The sequence below is a fragment of the Sarcophilus harrisii genome, chromosome 3 (genome assembly GCF_902635505.1).
Source record: "Sarcophilus harrisii chromosome 3, mSarHar1.11, whole genome shotgun sequence".
NCBI lineage: Eukaryota > Metazoa > Chordata > Mammalia > Dasyuromorphia > Dasyuridae > Sarcophilus > Sarcophilus harrisii.
The window spans coordinates 56,873,082-56,894,122 of NC_045428.1; the positions used below are offsets into that span (position 1 = coordinate 56,873,082).

Genomic DNA, 21,041 nt, shown 5'->3' on the forward strand with positions numbered 1-21,041 from the left:
TCAGAACTTTCACACAACAGATACACAGATTGGCATTGGACCAGCATTGGCAGCCTTCACAAGCTTGGCAGCTAAGATCTTCCAGAGCTTCTGCTCAATGGAAACGGTCCTGGAGAGCCAAAGTCCACCCCCTTGCATACCACACTGAGGCACCAGTGTAGAACCGTTAGTGGATATATTTACAGCTTGAGGGAAAATGGCACTCACCCCATGCTTCTACATGTTGCAGCAGAAAATAATACAGAGAAGCAAGCTTTAACTCAGCCACAACTTAGGGACAGAGAAATATTTAAGTGACCAATCATTTCCCAGTGTTTTCTCCTTCATTTGCCTTTTATTACTGTGTACTTCTAGCTCACTCACAGAAACACATGTTAGAACTACAAGGATATTTAAAGAGGGCCTAGTTCAACTCTCAGTTTATAAATGAGAAGACAGAAATCCAGAGACAGTAAAAAGTAGATGTAGAATTTGAAATAAGATCTGCTAACTCCAAATCCTGGAAGTCCCTTTCCACTAAGCCACATCTTAGAAAGCATGAATAGGAATAAGGGACTAAACATATGATTTCACTGATATTAGTGAGGATAGTCCCTCTTTTGATGAATATTGGCAATTTCTTGGCAAAAAAAAAAAAAATGAAGGAGTTACCTTGAGCTTATGTAAGTTCAGTTTCTTCCCCAGGGTTATACAACTACTATATGTTAGAGATAATATATAAACTCAGGTTTTTTTGGGCTGCCTATACACTAAATTGGACTTCTCAAAAAAAAAAAAAAAGGGAAAAAATATATAGAGAATGAGAGAGAGACAGAAATGCAGAGAAAGAATGTATAAGACTTTGGACGTCACTAGCAATCCTCCTAATTTTCCAAAACACAATATCCTCACAAAACAGGTATGAATGAGCATTGTTTCAGTGTAGAAGGGAAATTATTATTGTATGACACTTTCATCGACTATTTAGTACTAAATGACTGACTTTTGTTTTTATTTTAGACCCTAAGCCAGTACAAATTTGATTTTCTACAAGAAGTATGCTATCATGAACATTTTATTCCTTTGTGTCTCCCCATACGGTCAGCCAAGATTCCAGGTAATAATTTGCTTCCTATTTTTGTCAGATTTTTAAAATATATGTGATTTTTATCTGTTTTATCTCAGTTTCTTTGTAGACCTAAGATTATCCAGGAACATTATATCTAGTTCAATCAAACAAAACCAAGATTATAATTATCAAAGATTTAATGCTTTTCATCAATCCTTGCTGGGTCAGCCACTTTGGATCTGATAATTTCAATCATTTAATAAGCTGGTCTTATCAACTAATAGAATCTATTTCCTAATCTTTGATATAAAAACAGCTCAGAGTTTCTAGCTGTATATTCTTCACTGTGGAAGCAACAAATGGAGAGTCTGTCTTTTAGGAAAGCAAAGTTCAGTAAAGAAAAATTAATACTGAGTAAAAGATAAAGAATGAAATTTCATTTTTGAAAATTTTTGACTTGTACTTTTCTATTTAAATCCTTAAATAGAAGTGCAGTCAATTATTTTCTCCAGAAAACCTGTTATTGAACAGCAACCCTCTCATTGTAGACCATGTCATAATTTTACTTTTTCATCATTTTCCAATAAGAACTATCAATATAGACATCAAAAAAAAAAAAAAAAGATCTAGTGTGCGGCTTTACTGTGGAAAAAAAATATATCTATTCATGCAAACAGCTAACCTTTTGTTTTTTCTTTATATTAATTCAAGACCCTTTGACACCTTCAGAATCAACTCAGGAGCTACATGTATCAGGTAAATGTTTATGGGTTTATATTATAAAATCATAATTATGTATTTATCTTTATAACTTCAAAATATGATCCCTTGGAATAATATATAAGTACTTTAAAAAAAAGTTTGGTCATGTCTATACAACGCTTCACATTTAGATATTGACATCTATCCAGTTGCTTTGTATTATGTATAGAATCCAAATCATCCTAATCATCTATTGAATTTTTACTTTCATATATTCAATTCTCAAGCCTGAATAAGCTCACTTTCAACTGCACTTCATTATCTAAATCGAAATCCTTGACATTTTAAAACTTATTAATGCATCTGGAATTTTCTTGGACTGACTAATAAACAAAATTTTGCAATCAAGTATGTCTCTATGCATAAAGTAGTATATATTTATTTTTTAAATTCTTCAGTATATCTCAAGCCTATTAAATAGCTGAGTGAAACAGTGTCTAGAATGCTAGTTAGTCTGCCCCAGATATTTATTAGCTCTGTCACCATGGGCTAATCATTGTTACCTCAGTTTCCTCATCTGTAAAGGGAGGATGTTGAAGTCACTGACCTCCATGATGTCTTCCAACTCTAAATATATATGATTTTGTGATCTTTATGTAGCCAATATACTTTGATGGACTAGTAGCTTAGTTCCTATCATAAATTTTCATGAACAATGAAGTCTATCTGGATTTTATGAGGTTATTTTGATAGAATTAAAATTAAGAACTATATTAAAGTGTGTTGCTTAAATGATTTCTGGGATCATGAAATGGAGTTTGAAGGCCTTGTTTTATTTTTGTCCTTTTCTGTTATTTGCTATGATTTTGGACATTTTATCAAATCTATAAATGTTCTGCTTCAGCTTCCCAAACTAGAAGACCCCAAACTATAAAGACCATATTGTTCATAAATAGATGTAAATCATTTGAAAGTGTTAACTACTTTTGGAAACTATGTTATCTTCCTTGCTACATTAAAATAGGTAACCTGAAATTATTATCACACATATAGTCACTCCCAATAAATTATGACCTGGTACAATGTAGCACAATATTTATGAGGTCCTTTGGGCACATCAGTATTTCATTCTAAATATATTGTTTATTATTGGAATTTTTTAACATTCTCAGTTCACAATATTAAAATAAGATTTTTATCTTTCCTGACCAAGATATGCCTGAATACACTGTCACCAATGAATTTTGCCGCAAACACTTCTTAATTGGAATTTTGCTCCGAGAAGTCGGCTTTGCACTGCAAGAAGACCAAGATATCAGACATTTAGCTTTAGCTGTTCTTAAAAATATAATGGCTAAGCATTCATTTGATGATCGATACAGGGAACCAGTAAGTGATTTCTTCTTCTTCTAAACTCTTGAAACTCCTGATTATATTAAGCAAAAATAAAACCTGTAATTTCATTGATTTTAAAGAGTTTTTTTTGTTTTTGTTATCTTTCTTTCTAGGATAAACAGGCCCAAATAGCCACTTTATATATGCCTCTCTATGGCATGCTGCTTGACAATATGCCAAGGATTTATCTGAAGGATCTTTTTCCTTTTACAGTCAATACTTCTAATCAGGTACCTTTACACGATGCTTTAAAACTTTATTGTAATTTTTCTTTTAACAATCAGCTCATTTTTCCCTTGAACATGATATAGTAAGAAAAGCAAGAAATTTGTAGTCAGAAGCAAATTCCTGTTTTGTGATCTTGTGTGGGTCTTCTCCTCTCTTCAAGTAACTCTTCCATCTGTAAATTGAAAGGGTTAAATGGTTTGGCTTCCAGGTTGCGTCCAACTCTGAAGTCTGTGACTCTAGGAATAAAGCAGGGATGACCCATCATTTCAAGCACATTATTCTAAAACCAATATCAGAGTTATATCTTTAGACTTTTCACTCCAATCAATTGCTATATCTTGAGCATCTTCTTGGTACTATCTACATTTTCCCTTGTTCCCTGCTAACAGTCTAAATCATAACAATGTTCCCTCCCATAAAGATGCATCATGACGTGATGAACTGAAGCAGAAAAACATGAGTTTAAGTCCTTCATTGGACACATATGACCTTTGACAAGTCATTTAACTTTAAAGTGCACCCATCTGTATTGAGTGAAGTGAGTTTCCTTACCAGGAGTTCTTTGCTATACCGATGAAATCATGAATCTGGACCCTGGCACTTCCTTACCACACAGAAGAATTGTTGTAATTATAATGTTCCCAGATAGCCTGGGCAGTTCACACCATGTTCTTCCCAACTCTTTTGTTGCTATTTTCACTCCTATCCCCTTATCACTCTACAATACTTCATACAAACTTCCACAGCTTCCTCTACCCCAACCTGAGAAAACAGTAAAGGGAACTATTTGTTTCAACCAATATAACCAAATTAACCAGTGCCATCCTCAGGAATACATGTCTTCCAAGGGCATAAAAACTGTTAGCCAGCTTCCATGATCATCTTTGGCATTGGAGAGTGCCGTTGACTTCTTTTTAATAAAATGCTGACATTATTAATAAAATGACTAATTACCCAGAAATAATGTCTTTCAAACTTTTTAAACATCACAGTCAAAACCCCAGTTTACAATGTGACCTACCTAAGCAAGTTTCCTAGCAGCCCAGATTCAATACTTTCTGGATTCTCAGTGTCTACCAAATGACACACACCAGTGTCCCACTAACAATGTCTTGACATGAAGTGGAAAATAACCGTGAATTTTTTAGTGTTATGACAACAAACCATAAGCTCTGTCAGCTTCTTGTAAGATGGAAAGGCTTCAAGGATGAGTGCAGTGATCAATTACATGCCTGTTATCCAACAATCAGCCCAGCTAAGCTAAGAAAAGTATATATTCTGGGTTATCCATGAGGAAATAAATGTTTTGGCCACAGTAACTAAGGAAGAATGTCTGTCTTAGGTAGTGTGATCTGTGGGCATATAAATTTGGAACTCACTCTAGCATGTTCATCTTGATTTGATGCCTAAAATCAAGAACACAAGAGGCTTCCTAGAATCATTTCACTCTAAGCTATTAAAAGTAATATTATTCAGGTTTTTATGGATTAGAAGCATCCATACATCAATAGGGTGTCCAGACAAAGATAAATTGCACTATTATCTGATAAATTGGCTTTGGAAAAGGATAAAATTTGTGCTGCGATAAAAAAAAAAGTTTAATAAAGAAACTACATATGAGTTTAACTCATCATTATAAATTGGGCTGTTCCTGGATGTTGAAAAAGTTCAAGAGACATAATTTCTGAGTAATTAGTCATTTTATCAATAATGCCAGAATTTTATTAAAAAGAAGTTAATGGCACTCTCCAATGCCAAAGATGATCATGAAAGCTAATTCACAGCTTTTGTGCCCTTAGAAGAGAGTTGTTCCTGAGGGTGGCACTCGAGTCTGATTAGTTAACAATTAATGAGAGAATGAATTCTGAATTGAGTGCTGAACCTATTGTAATGAACTTTGATTATGCCATTTACTTCTAAATCACCACGTGAATACACACACACACACATACACACACACCTTGGGTAATCTATCCAAAGTATCTACCCTTACCCAAACCTCACTAGAAAGTTTGGTGGTGTCTGACCAAGATTTGGGAGAGTAAATTAGTAACATACTTTAAGAGACTGTACTTTGAAATGACTACAGAAAAGGGGAGATCTCTGGGTCCTCCAAATCATTGCTTATTAATAATGATTTCTCTCATTACAATGAACCAGGCTGTTTCTTTTGAAATGCAGGGATCCAGGGATGACTTGAGCACCAATGGAGGATTTCAGAGCCAATCAGCTATGAAGCATGCTAACTCTGTGGACACGTCATTTTCTAAAGATGTTCTAAACTCTATAGCAGGTACTTGGGAATGGACGAAAATTCATGTTCATCAACTTCATCTACATCTCATCATCTCATTGTATTTTTGCCAGTTCATTTCTGTGAGTCTGAACCATACGTGTACAAAGGAACAGAAAAAGAGAGAATCCTTTTTGTACTAGATCAGCCCTGCTTATAGACTCCTAAATAATAGCCTAACTGAATATCAATCATTTTTGTATTTGACACATCATTATCACTCTGTATACAAGCCTTCCTCCTCTTCCCCCAATGCTTTCCACCTTGCACTGTAGAAGAGCCTTCAGTAACTAGTCTCCATGGAAAATATGTATATTACATACTGTCCAAAGCCTTGCGAAATATTAGAAACTCACTCTAATCATTCAGACCACTTTTAAAATATGTATTCCTCTTTAGGAAGTAAGCTACTTGATGTCAGGGATTGTTGTCCCCTTTTCTTTGTATCCCATATGCTTAGTACAAGACCCAACACAGAATAACTGCTTAATAAATGTGTGTTGATTAATCACTTGGTTTATTAGTTACATATCTGGATAAGACCTGTATTTTCCATCTATTTCAACTTAATCTTCCGGAGTTATCTCCACTGGAGGTAATCTATCTCTCTGGGTTTCAGTTTCTTCAATGCAAATTACAAGGTTAGACTGTGTGGCTTCTCATCACCCTTCAGCTCTCAATCTATGATGCTGTAATTTATAATCTAATGACTATGTGACTTCTCAGGTCCCTGCCCACTCTAACTTCTAAAATACCAAGATTCATCATTCCATTACTGAACTAAAGCCTATGACTGGTCACTGTTGAGAATTAGAATAGTCTTCCAGCTTTAAAATACAATTTTAACCACTATTTTAGAAAGGTCACTTTTATAATTGATTTTCTCACGTTATACCATAAGTGGAAAACTCCTTCTCAAGAAGTCTCTTCATGAATGTTTATTTTATACTCCAGCAGACTACAATAACCATCTCCTTCTCTCTCCAATCTTCCAATCTTCTACCTACTGATTCACTCCTTACTATCAACAAACATACACAAATCCCCCCATCCTTAAAATAGGAAATTCTCACTAGATTCTGTCATTCCTGCTAGCTCTCATCCTATATTTTTCCTCTCTTCAGCTAAATTCCTTGGTGGAGAAACCAGCAATAACATTCAATACTTGCAATTGCTATTCTTTTTGTCTCTTCTAAACCCTCTGCATCTAGATAATAATCATTCAACTCGATGTAATCGTTGAAAAGGTACCAAAGATCTTTTAGTTGTTAAATTTGACAGCCCTTTTCAAATTTCTCATCCTTCTCCATTCCTCTGCAGCATCTGCCTCTGATGGGCATCTTCTTCTTTTCCTACTTGCCTGGCCAATCCTTCTCAGTCTCCTTCGCTTGCTCTTCATCTATGTCAAACACATTGATTGCAATTAAGCCACAAGATTCTGTCCTATTCCCTCTTCTCTTTTCCCCTTTTACTCTCTCATGGGATGATCTCATCAGCCCAATGAATTCAATGATTATGCAAAGCACTTGGGATGTATATATTCTATTTCAAACTGAATGTTCCATAGATAAACTCAAAAGCAATATATTCAAAACAAAATTAACAGTTTTTCTGTAGAAACACTTATTTCGAGCAGCTAGTTTGTGCAATGGTGGATAGAGCACCATCCCTAAAGTCAGGAGGAGCTGAGTTCAAATTTAGCCTCAGACACTTAGCACTTCCTAGTATGTGACCCTGGGCAAGTCACTTAACCACAGTTGCCTCAGGGGAAAAAAAACTCACCTGTCTGTTGCACTTCCAGTAACCCAATTTTACAAGTCTGCTGTCATTTTTCAATCTCATCCATGTCCCAAGTAAAGTCAGTTGCCAAATTTTCTCTGTGTCTCTTTCTGTCTCTATGTTTTTTTCTCACTTTCTCTCTATGATTCTCTGTCTCTCAGTGTCCTCTGTCTCTATTTCTTTGTATTTCTTTCCTTGTCTCTCTGTGTGTGTTTCTGTCCCTCCAGGTCTGCCTCTGTCTATATTTCTCTGCTTCCCTGTCTCTTTCTTTCTGTCTCTATCTTTATGTGTGTGTGTCTGGCTCTCTTGGACCTTGTCTGTCTAACAATATCTCTGTTTCTCTGTTTCTCTCTCCCTATCTTTCTCTGTCTCTGTCTCTCTCTATATATATGTGTGTGTATGTCTGTCTGTCTATGCACATATATACAAATATATATACATATAACACATTTATTCATAACAAACATAATCTTCTCTCTACTTATATTCACATTATCCTAGTTCAGGCCACTTTCACTTCACATTGAACCCAGGAACTTTACATTTTGACATATCAACATAGGAGCCACTGGACTCATAACTAGCAATTCCAGTACCTATAGCAGATGTCATCAAATATGTGGATAGCAAGAAGCAGAACAGAGACCTTCAAATCAACCTTTTGAGACAATTTCATATTGTGGGAGGAAAAGATATAAAATCTAATAGCTTCCTGTCTTGATGGATTATTATCAATAGTGAGTTACTAACATAGATTATTTTTACTCTGAAAGAGTTCAAGTTCTGTCAGCACCATCTAAATTTTATTGTCACAGGATATTGCTCTTATCCCCCTGCCCTCATTACATCTCTAGGTGTCACTATGATACTAATGGCTTTTTAAGTTCTCATTTTAATTTCACTTTCTGTAACCATACATCCCATTTTAGTGTGTGTGCTGTGGCTTTGTTTGCAGCTTTTTCATCAATAGCTATTTCTACAGTAAACCATGGTGACTCCAGAGCTTCGCTTGCAAGTCTTGACTCCAATCCAAGCACCAATGAGAAAAGCAGTGAGAAAACTGACAACTGTGAAAAGGTACGAGCTCTCTCGCCTCACCAAAAAAATAAAATAAGTCCTAGAGAGTAACTGATCTTGTCCAGTAACTACTGTGGCTTTGATTCAATAGATCGCAAGGCCACTGTCTTTGATAGGCCTGACGCTGAGATATGACAAACTTGATCAAGCAGAAACTAGGAGTCTCCTGATGTGCTTTCTTCACATAATGAAGACCATTTCAGAAGGTAAAGAAATCTCTTTAAAACAACTTTTCTGTACCAGAAAATCTACTGCATTTCAAGTAAACTCATACTATTTGACATTTGCTTCCAGAGACACTGATTTCCTACTGGCAAAGGGCACCCATGTCAGAAATATCTGATTTCTTCAGCATCTTGGAGTAAGTCCTGAAACTTAACTATATATATTGTTTATATGTATGTATGTATATGTATATATGTATATATATATATATATATATGTGGGCATATTGTATAGGTATACATGTGTTTACATTTATTATACACACATAAATATGTATTTATAATACATATTTATATGTTTGTGTTCTTTTATTTATTTATTCTTTATGATTTTCTCCCTAAAGGTGTCATAAGCACATACCTAGTAAAGTGAATAGGGAATTAAAGGATTGGAAGAAATATCATGTAGTGGGAGGGATGCTCTAGTTGGAATTAGGACTTAAGTTGAAGCCATAATATGCTAGCATTGATGTTTAATGTTTACCAACTGACTCTCTGAAAATGCATGACATACTTTTAAGTCTCATATGATTTTTAACATTTTCTCCATCTTTTAAGACTTTCTTAAGTCAATAGAAAAATAGATCAAGCCCTGATTTGTAGCATTTGTACCCTATTTTGTAGCATTCGCCTATTCCAAAGGTATTTAACATTCAAAATGGAAATTTAACAATCAACTCTTTATGAACTGGTATTTCAAGCACAGTTCTGGGTGCAAATCTCAGTTATGCCACTTAACAGTTTCATGACCTTCCTGAACTTCAGTCAGGATCCTTATCTACAAATGAGGAAATTAGATGAGACATTTTCTGAGTTCTCTGGCTTCAAGATTTGATGACACTATGAATTATAATAATTGTGTAGCGGAAGAAGGAATTGGGGACAGAGGGAGAAAAATTTGGAACACAGGGTTTTGAAAACATAAATGTTGTTCTATTCTTCTAAACTAGGGCTTCTTAAACTTTTTCTACTCTTCATCAACAGTTGTCTGACACATATTGATCAGGTGACCTGGACAAATGATTTACCTCTTCCATTCTTCTAGACCAAGGCTTCTTAAATTTTTTCTACTTTTGATCTCTTCACCTGGGAAATTTTTACTTGACTCCGGGTATATAGATACATAAAATAGACATACAAATCAAGGATTTATTGATAATAAATGATAATTTCATGACTCCCACATTCTATTATACAACTCCAGGTGGTGTCATGACCCACAGTTTAAGTTTTGTTCTAGATAACTCTCTAAATTGGTAAGTTACTGAGAAATACTGGCACTTTTGCTGATAGTTTCTTTACCTGGAAGTTTGCTATATCATTGAAAACACAGATTCAGGCTGTATGAATATTCTGAATATAAGTAATTTGTTCCCTAAAAATGGTACTACTAATAAGAATTTGACATCTTTTTTATCTTTCAGTGTTTGTCTTCAAAATTTCAGATACCTGGGCAAACGAAATATAATAAGGTAACATTTTTGAACTGCTAAACAATAGTTTCATAGGACATATATGAAATAGTCATTTAATGTTTCAGATTAATCTTTGATACATATTCTCTTCTCCACTTGGATAGCCACCATCCTGGTTAACTTCACATTGAATTCAGAAACTTTAGATGGTGACATATCAGAACACTGGTGCCATTAAGGCTATGACTAACAATTCTAGTAACTAAAACATATGTCATAAAATGTATCTGTGGTAAGAAGCAGAATGGAAGATTAGGGTTTTTTCAGTCTTTAAATCAATATTTCTATGCAGCCTTTGATTTAGGCAGGTAATCGGAAAGGGTCTTTCCTGTATACAAAATTATTGTTGTTATGTTTGTCCTTCATTCTTGAAAGGGATCATGACATCAGGGTCATGATATGCAAGTGAATTAAATTTAAGTTGTGAAGGGCTATGCAAAGTCCTCAGCCTCATTTTGTCCTACAGAGCCATATGGGTCCAGTGGCCAGATATACATCAAGACAACTAGAGATGGCCCTGGATGTAGTGGGAGACCTTGGCCTTTTCAAGCCAGTCTTTAACAGGTCTCAGTTTGATTGGGACAACCATCCATTCAGTGATTGCAGCTAGGTAAGCATTTATAAGATATTTAAGCATAAAGGACAATCACCTCCCATCTCAATAATATATATTACATATATCCTAAGAGAATTTAATCAATTAATATATAAATAAACAATTTATTAAGTATTTCTTTTGTGGCAGGCACTCTGCTAGATGCTAGAAATAGAAAGATAAAAATGAAAAAGTACCAGCCTCCCAGGGATCCCATTGGGGAAATCACATGTATCCACATAAGTATGTACAAAATAAATACGTGGTGATCAAAAATAAATACCTGCTAATTTTGTGAGTGAAACAGTAACAGTATTTTAGGAATCAAAAAAGCCTTCAAGTGGGATGTGGCTTTTGAACTAAACTTTGAGAGAAACTAGGAATTTTAAGAGATAGAGATAAGGAAGGAGTGCCTTCAGGCATGGGAGACAAAGTGGCCAAAGATGGAAAATGGAAAGTCAAGTAAGAGAAACTGGAAAGATTAGTTGACCAGATCCTAGACTATGTGAAGTTATGCAACTGAGAATGTAGGTTTGAACCCCTTGGAAAAACTTATGAACGCCAAATAGAATGTTCATTTTTGATCCCAAAAATAAAAGGGACTCATTGGAGTTACTGAGCAAGAAAACATGCACGGGTCTGGGCTTTGGTAATATCAATATGTTAGCTATGTAAAGTCAAGATTGAAAAGAGAAAGTAGAAACTTGAAGCAAAAAACAAATTAAGAGCCTATTTTATGGCAGGTAGATGGAACAGTGGATAGAGCACTAAGGAGGAACTGAATTTAAACATCTTCTCAGATACTTATTAGCTGTATGAGCCTGGGCAAAGTTACTTAACCCCAAACATATATGTACACACACACACACACACTCACACACACACACACACAGACACATATAAACCCTATTTCAATAATCCAGGTGGGGCATTGGTCAAATTAATGTCATCCAAAAAAGGGGATTATGAGAGCACAATTTTTAAATTTCCACTTTAAAAAGATCCTTCAATAAATAACCAAAACAGGAACAATCACAGAGATGCTTTTGTTCTATTATTATCCTTTAAAAAAAAAAATCCCAGGTTAAGCTCCTTATCCAAACCTGATTTTTCAGCTGCCAGAAGTAAACCTGACTTTAATGACTATATTTCCTCTACTGATCAATGAAATTTGGCAGATTAATATTCTACTTCCTGTTTTGTTAGATATGTTTCTGCATTTTAGACACTTTGTTGTATAATTTACATACTTATTTTCTTCATAGGAAAATTGCTGCTGCGTTTAAGTTTGTCCAGGCAACCCAGAATAATGGAACTCTCAAAGGTTCTAATTCCTCCTGTCAGACAACGGGTCTCCTCTCTCAGTGGTAAGGTCTTAACAGCTACATACATATGTATATGCATATATGTGTGTATATGTGCATATATATGTATTTACATGTATATACACATATGCACACATATTTACAAACACCTTTCTATACAAATATCTCATATATAGCAAATATGTCACATATAATACATAATAAACTATAGATACATTTACATATACACATATATGTATACATATATATGCTTAAATGAATGACAAAGCAAATATGGATTGTAAAAAATTTCAATGACAAATTTTATGCCGCAAATCTATACATGTGAATAAATACATACATATACACTTATAGAAATGTTTCATATGTGTGTATGTGCATATATATGTGTGTGTTTCAAGTCAAATGTGAATTGTAAATAGTTTTTTTCTTTTAGATACCATTAAAAGTGTGGTTTTTTTAAGTAAATTCTCTAGAATCTTAATGTGGTTAAGAAATTTTTGTTTCAACGCTTGGATCTTTTTAATAGTTGCTAATCTTCCCATTGGGAGGTCATAGCAACAACAACAAGCAATCCTTTATTAGCGCCAGATACTGTGCTAAATACTGAGAACCAAAAAAGCCAAAATAGTCTACCCTCAAAAAGCTCATATTCATCATGGCATGGAAGGCTGTTCATCAATCGACTAAGGAATCATCTTGTAATCATTAGACCTAGGTTCAAATCTTCCCTCTGACATTAGCCACATGGCCATAGGTAACTCATAACTCCTGGCAGTTCTCTGTGACTCTTTATATTACAAAAGAGTTACCAAATTGGAGTTTTCCATACTAGTAGAGTTATAGGTCTAAACTAAAACAAACAAGACAAATAGCAAAATATTGGATTATAACTATGTCTCTTTTATTTTAACAATTACAGTTGAATTTATATTTGTTAAAATAGAGGGAACGATTAAAAAGTATATATAAGTTAGTATGTATTTAATAAATTAAATGTTAATTGAATTGAATTAGAATTTCATATGACTGATAAATTCTATGCTAATATAACATCCTGGTTTTGTTTATCCCTTCCTTTGGTAGTTTACAAATTTATATAATTAAAGCAGAATTCTTAAAAGTTTTAGAAAGCATTCTGAATAGGAACTTAATACAGTTTAAAAACTAGTTATAGAAATAGAGAATTATCATTGAAATCCTAATTCTGCCACTTATAAACTATGTGACCTTGAAAAAGTCACCTAACCATACTGGACTTCAAGCTCTTTAATCTGTAAAATGAGAATTTAGATTAGATGATCTCTAGTCATTTCAATCTCTAAGTCTATGATGCCATGATATTTATTGTAAGCAAAGAAACAAACAAACAAACAAAACCTCATAGACCTTATTTTTTCTATACCATAGGAATCCCTAGAATTTGACCTTAAATATACAACCCACATGCTGCAATAATAATTTTGCCTGAGATTAGGCCTGTAGTGCTTAACTCTGTGGGCTTTAGCTCAGCTTGAACCTGAGTTAGGTCTAAGTTTCTAATCCAAACATCAGAGGTCTGCCTGGGAAGGCTGAATTGGCCCTACTTCAAATCTAGGTCCATAGTCCCTTTGGATACCAAATACTTGCCGAAATTTTCAGATATTAATGTAGCTAGTCTTAGAACCAAGCATGTTCCATCTACAGTCCACCATATGGAAGTCAGAATCCATCCCAGTTCCTGAGATCCTAGTAGATGGTCTAAGCTTATGTATGTATCTTCTGCCAGCTCAAGCAGCTTTTGGGAGTTTAACCCCACATGAGTTCAGAAATAATCTAACTTTCAAAACCAGGAGAATGATCATTTGTTTCCAGTATCTATTATTCTCCCTTCCCTCACAAAGATATTTTTATGGGTAGTTGAACCAATAGTAAATATCTTTAGAATTATAAACCTACTGTACAGAGGAGTAAAACAAAGACTATGAAAAGGGAACCATTCATCCCTTGCTTCCCAAATAAACATTGTTCTCAGTTCCATAACAAGAAGAGATAAAAGGCATTTGAGTAAGGCATTGTGAGACCATCGTGCTGTCCTTTTCTTGTTTGTTTTGGTTTGGGGTTTTTTGATGTTTAATAGTATCTTATTTTTTTCCCAGTTACATGTCAAGACAATTTTTAACATTCATTTTTACAAGATTTTGAATTCCAAATTTTCTCCCTCCCTTCCTTCCTTATTCTCTTCCAAAATTGTAGGTAATTTGACATAGGTTATACATGTGCCATCACGTAGAACATATTTCCAGATTAGTCACAGTTGTGAGGGGAAAAAAAGACAGAATGAGAGGGGGAAAAACAAGAAAAAGAATAAAATAAGTGAAAAAAATATGCATCAATATGCATTCAGAGTCCATCAATTCTTTGTCTATTTATAGATAGCTTTTTCCCTCTTGAATCCTTTCTATTTGTCTGGGAACACTGTGTTGCTAAGAAGAGCTGAATCATTTATAGTTGATCATCACACATTATTAACAATACTAAGTACAATGTTTTCTGGTCCTACTTATTTCACTTTGTATCAGTTCATACAAGTTTTTCCAGGTTTTCTGAAATCTACCTGTTCATCATTTCTTATTGCATAATAGTTTTCCGTTACATTCATATACCACAGCTTGTTTAACCATTCCCCAATTGATAGGCATCCATCAATTTCTAATAATTTACCTCCACAAAAAAGGGTATTATAAATGTTTTTGTACATGTAGGTCCTTTTCCCTTTTTTTTATAATCTCTATGAGTTACAGAACTAGCAGAGGTATTGCTGGATCAAAGGGTATGTGCAGTTTGGTTGCCCTTTGGGCATAGTTCCAAATTGTTCTCTAGAATTGTTGGATCAGTTCACAATTTCACCATTAGTGCATCAGGATTCCAATTTTCCTAAACCTCTCCAACACTTATCATTTTCCCTTTTTTGTCATAGTATTCAATCTGATAAGTGTGAGGTGGTACCTCAAAATTATTTTAATGTGTATTTCTCCTATCAAAAGTGATTTAGAGCATTTCTTCATATACCCATAGATATCTCTGATTCCATCATGTTGTCTTTTAAAAGAAACAGCAAGGTGATGGAATCTTAGAATGTGGCTAAAAGACAGAAATGAAGCTGTCTTCAATCCATCCTCCAGTGTTTCAGGCTCTCACCTCATCATTAGTCCTTCTGGAACTTTACTGGAATGGTAAATCATAAGACTCTCCAAGGAAAAAAGAACCACAATTTAAGTAGTAGCAGGTAGGTGGTGCAATGCCTAGAATGGTGGATTTGTAGTCAGAAAGATCTGGCTTCAAGTTCTGCCTCAGATACTATGTGACCTTTGCAAATCATTTAACTTCTTTCTGCCTCAATTTCCTTCTTTAAAACATGATAATAACAGGGTTATTATCTTCTTGTTACTTCTTGTTACCTTCTTGTACCTTCTTGTTACTTGTAAGGATAAAATGAGGTAGCATGTATAAAGTGAAAAATGCTACCTATTGTGTCTTTAACTAGGCCTTCTCCTTGGAGAATATCTCACAAAAATGTTTTTGGTATCAGCTGCATATTAATAAAGTTATGCCATTCACCCCATCTCCAACATCAAGTGCCCCCCAATTTAACATTTCAAGTGTTCTCTGCAAGAAAAAATTCCATGTCAAGTACTTGGAAAAACTTGCATGATTTTATTAAATAAAAAGAATATGTCTGAACAGGTTTAAATATATAGGCTATTAAAGGATGTTCACATTTATATCTAAGTGAGCTCTGCATTTATGACTTTAACATGTGGAGAAATTGATTCTTCAATCACACAACAAAAAAAAAAAAAAGTACAGTTACAGGGGAGGTCCTTTTCCTAGACAACCTAACAAAGTCTTTTTTATTTATTTATTAAGTCTGTTCTATAGTCAGGCTAAGTCATAGAAATAAAGTACTCACCAGTGGGAGGCAAATTAATTCTTTAAGGTCACAAGGGTACCATTTGGCAAATTAACTTTCCCAAGAATTAAGTGTTTCTCTTATAAGTGTTAACTTTACCCATATGGGAACAGTTCCTCCAGGGAACAAATTACAAGCTATTTTTCTTAATAGCTTGTGCTTTTGAATTCTTCAGTATGCTAACATGAATACTGCACTTATGTTCTGGCAAAGACACATCTTTTAGCTAGAGGTAGCAAATCACTATTTCTAATGACAAGAAGAAGGTTTTTAGGAGGATAATGTACAATTGCATATAAATCTTCCAAAATCTATTTTGGCTCCAATAAAATATCTCTAGCAAAGCAGACATCCAACCCAATTCAATCATTTAAATTCCTATTAAGTACATGACACTATTCTAGGATCTCTAAATACAAAGACATGTCAAAAACAGACCTGGCCCTCAAGAAGCTTATGTATTACCCCAGCAGTAAAACATTTGGATAGATAAGTATGTAGGTTATTAATTAAGTAGAAAAAAAGAATTAACAATTTGGCATGGGTGGGAGGAGGATCAGAAAAAGTTTCTCATAGGAAATAAAATATCTGAGCCCTGAAGATTCTAAAGGATTTTAAGGGATAGAAGTGAAGAAGGAGGATATTCCAGGAATGAGAAACTGTCTCACAAATGTATAGAGTGAGGAAATAGAATGTTGAATTTGGAAAACACCAAGCCAGCCCGGTGGGCTAAAGCAAAAAGGACAGGAAAGGGAGAGGTGAAAGGTATAAAGATGGAAATGTCTACTGGACTCAGACTGTGACGGATTCTAACTGCCAAGTTAAAGAATGTATATGTTATTCTAGAGTAGGAGTGCTGAACATTTTTGTTATGTCATGTATCCCCTGTGGTAGGTGGGTAAACGCTATGTATCTTTTCTCAGAAGGTTTTACAGTAATTGAAATAAATGTTAAATTGTAGCACCGACAAAGATATGATTGTTTTCCCCATTCAAGTCCATGGTTCCTCTGAAATCTATCTGTGGACTCCACTGTGGATTCTAGGTTAAGAACATCTTACTAGAAACTGAATTTTTTGCTGAAATTTCCTTCAAGGTACATTGACCACAGTGACAAATCCTACAATGAGTTTTTTCATAATTAATCTTTCTAGACTTTTAAGTATTTTTTAATAATTATTTACATTCATTATTTCTTATTGGCATGATTTATTTATCACTTCTATTTCTCTTTAGGATGCATACTACTTCCAGTCACGAAGGGCAAAAGCATCACAGATCTCAAACTTTACCCATAATCCGTGGCAAAAATGCACTTTCTAACCCCAAACTCTTACAAATGTTGGATAACACCATCACCAGTAAGTAAATCAGAACCATTAGGAACATAATTGTTGACTATTTTAGCTTTCATTCAGTTTGTATGAGAAGTCATGCTATGGGGATTAAAAGAAGGTAAAGAAATTCATTATACTGTTAACAGCAGTTCTCAAGCAATTGTTTTCTCTTAGTGAGACTATACCCCGGAAGATCAAATGATAATTACAACATGACTAGAAAGAGCAGAGAGGGTGAATGTACAGGCTCAATATGGACACATCATTCTGGTTATGGTCCCTGTGCAAAAGGGCTATATTATATATATGCCATTTCTGAAGCTGGCTAACTCAGTTAGTGGAAAAGAATTCTACCAAGAATGTAGATGCAGTAGAATGCCATAGGGAATATGCTAAGAATCTGGAGTGGAAAAGACTTGAGTTCAAATCTTACCTTTGACACTTCCTAGGTAAGTGACTCAGGGAAAAGTACTTTACTTCTGTCTGCCTGAGTTTTCTCTTCTAGAAAATGAAGATAATAGTGGCACTTAGCCCCCCTCCAAGGTTATTGGGAGGAAAAAATGAGATATTTCTAAAGGGCTTTGCAAACCTTAAAGTATTACATAAAAAAGGGAAGGAATAAACATCTATATAGCACCTACTATGTATTAGGCACTATGCTAAGCACTTTTTGCAAATGATTATTATAAATACTAGCTAGCTAAGACCATGTTCCCTTGGGTATTTGCATGGAAACCTATGCAACATCAAGAGGCCCACCATACTGCAGTTGGAAAGTGAAAGAGAATGCCAGCCAGTATTTTGCTAAATCGTAGCATGGTATGTTGAAGAGTGCTATGTCTGGAAATAGAAGATCTGGTTTCAAATCCCACTTCCTGTACATTCAAGCTGTGTGATCTTAGGCAAACCACCTTCCTGAGCCCCAGATTGCTCATCTGTAACAAGGAGATAAACTATGTGATCCTTAAAGCCCTTCCAGCTCAAGACTTAAGGTTTTATAAATCTTAAGTCAAGCATTTATTTATGAACCATTTCCTGTGTACCAGATACCATACAAAACACTGGGGATAAAAAGATAAGCAAAAACAGTCCCTCCCCCCAAATAGTTTACAGTCTAATGAAGGAGACATGTTAAGGTAATAACTAAAACTATCTGACTCTCAGAGGGTAACTGATGATCTGTGCTTTTTGTACTCTTCTAAGATAGAGAAAAATATTCTGTCCCTACTACCACTACTCCCACAAAAGTCTTGTCGTCATAGGAATTTGTACAGCCTGTTTTTGTGGAAATAATATGGGACTGATTGTAAATTAGTAAACAGAAAACTAAGGACAAGTTACCAATACTTAATATAAAAGGGAGTAAATAGATCACTTAGATTCTCTAATCTTCAGTTGGAATACAAAGCAGGGAGTGTTACATTTTGTGCAGTGTTTTTAAGTTAGCTAATAATGCAAGCTAAGTTAACAGGAAATCTTTGCTTTAAGGGAGGATTGCAAGATTACTTTGAATCTTCCCCTCAGACAAATGTCTTTTGCCAGATGAAGATTGCCTTAGAATTTATGCACACATTTCAACTTTTTTGTGCTTAGGTAATTCCAATGAAATAGACATTGTGCACCATGTAGACACAGAGGCCAATACCGCCACTGAGGTTTGTCTCACAGTTCTGGATCTGTTAAGCCTCTTCATTCGCGTCCACCAGGTGAGTCTCATAAGGGAACTCTCTTGGAAGGGCAAAAAAACTGAAACAGAAAAAATTGGGTGGCCATGTGAGATCATAAAGTGATAGCAGGACACTGTGGAGCAAAATGTCATCAGGAGTTCTGTGACAGCCCTTGGCCCTGAATTGACTATTTCAATATTACTAAGTAAAGATTAGGCTCTAAGAGAAGCAAGTTGACTAATGTTGTTGGATAATAACCTAGACATTACTCTAGTCAGGTGTTGAAAATGGAGCCTATCATTCCCTTTGGGAAAATGGATTTGGTGAAGAGAAGCCAAAACAAAGGTATGACTTACTATGCCTTCTGAAATAAAAGGAGATACAAAGAGGAATTATGCAAGTCAAGCTTACAGTAGACAAATTCTGTCTGTGAACCACAGCTGATAAAATTAGCAATGAGGAAAGTTTTCATCAGAGGACTATTGGATTCATCCATCATTCAATCAATCACCAGGAATCATCTATATAGCACTGAGATAAAAAAGAAAAGATCCCTGCCCTCGAGGAGTTTACCTTCTATTAGGTAGGAAAAACACTAAAGATGACCTGGGATCTTATCACTGTAGGTATTCCTACAGGATATCTTGGCCAAAATAGATCCATGGCTGCTGCTCTTGTTGTCCATATTTTCCCACTAATTCACCACAGATCTCCCCTGATTTGAATACCTATTGCAATTTTTTTTCAATTTATTGAAACAGGTTCCTTTTTTTTGTACCACAAATCATAAGATAAGAGAAGCCAACATGGTTCAGATGCAGCCTAAGAATCGCAAAGCTGACTTCAGATCCCATCTTGGCCATTCCCTAGCTACATACATAAACTTGGGCAGGTCACTTCGATCTCCTCAGCTGTTAGACTAAATGACCTCTACCATCTCTTCATCTCCATTTGTAGAAAATGGACAAATTTTCTGGAGTGAGACCAACCCTCATTCTGTCTTCTCTTCACCAAAGCTTCTCGCCCAAAGAAAATAATAGTCCTGAATACTTGGGCCTCAATGGTCATCCAGTTTAATTCTATTCAATTATAGTATATAGTTTGTGAGCTAGCTTACTCTGCAGATTAGGAAACTAAGACCCAGCAGTTATGGTAGTTACTGACAAAGCCAGAAGAGTCAGGTCAGTTAACTACCAGACTGGGTTTTCAATGTCAGTTAACAAGTAGTATTACTATGTGCTGAGCACATGATGTTCCCTGCCCTCAGAGAAATCACATCCTTATAAAGGAAACATATAGAAATAACTAGATCTTCTGCTTCTTTATAATTACTTTTCTGTTGATCTTCCAGAGACAACTCCACCAATCTGAATGCCAAAATTCAATGATGAAAAGAATTTTTGATACCTACCTTCTCTTTTTACAAGTGAATCAGTCGGCAACTGCTCTGAAACATGTTTTTGCTGCGCTACGGTTGTTTGTATCAAAGGTAGTAACTCCCTTATGTTCCAGTAAAGTCTGTACTTTAATACATACCTTTGATCTATATGACATTGTGTAAATCCAAACATTTAGAAATGAAGATGCACATATGAAGACCTGTTCAAAAATATTTTGGTTATTGTTAATGACGGGAGAAGAATTTAATTTTTAAAATTTATTTTTTTTTTAAATAGGAGCGGATTTTGAACAATGTTCTCAGAATTGGGCCAATAACTTTGTCAAATGTATCTGCTTAACTAGAAAAAGAGCTATCTCTATAACTAAGGGTATGCTGGTAAATGTTTAACCACAAGCTCTCTAAAAAAAATAAGATGTATGCATGATACCTTTATAACTGTAATCTGCCTTATTAGCATTTTCTCCATCATTTTTTTAAGTCTAGACAAGTAACAAAACAATAAATCAATCCCCATTTATGACATTTGCCAGTTTCTGAAGTATA

General features: G+C 34.9%; 1 protein-coding gene across 11 annotated transcripts in view; it reads left to right on the forward strand.

Annotated features, from left to right (window-relative positions):
* Positions 1-21,041, forward strand: part of DOCK10 (dedicator of cytokinesis 10) — a 335,847-nt gene that overhangs the window by 268,480 nt on the left and 46,326 nt on the right. For 10 of the 11 annotated variants that reach the window (XM_031957956.1, XM_031957958.1, XM_031957952.1 and 7 more), the window contains exons 30-42: positions 1,000-1,096; positions 1,760-1,804; positions 2,964-3,139; positions 3,259-3,375; positions 5,555-5,666; positions 8,401-8,522; positions 8,614-8,728; positions 8,817-8,883; positions 10,171-10,218; positions 12,082-12,183; positions 17,329-17,453; positions 19,023-19,135; positions 20,448-20,585. In XM_031957956.1, the coding sequence (XP_031813816.1) occupies positions 1,000-1,096; positions 1,760-1,804; positions 2,964-3,139; positions 3,259-3,375; positions 5,555-5,666; positions 8,401-8,522; positions 8,614-8,728; positions 8,817-8,883; positions 10,171-10,218; positions 12,082-12,183; positions 17,329-17,453; positions 19,023-19,135; positions 20,448-20,585 (1,377 nt within the window). The remainder of the gene's footprint in view (positions 1-999; positions 1,097-1,759; positions 1,805-2,963; positions 3,140-3,258; positions 3,376-5,554; positions 5,667-8,400; positions 8,523-8,613; positions 8,729-8,816; positions 8,884-10,170; positions 10,219-12,081; positions 12,184-17,328; positions 17,454-19,022; positions 19,136-20,447; positions 20,586-21,041) is intronic. The other variant, XM_031957955.1, reaches the window with a different exon arrangement.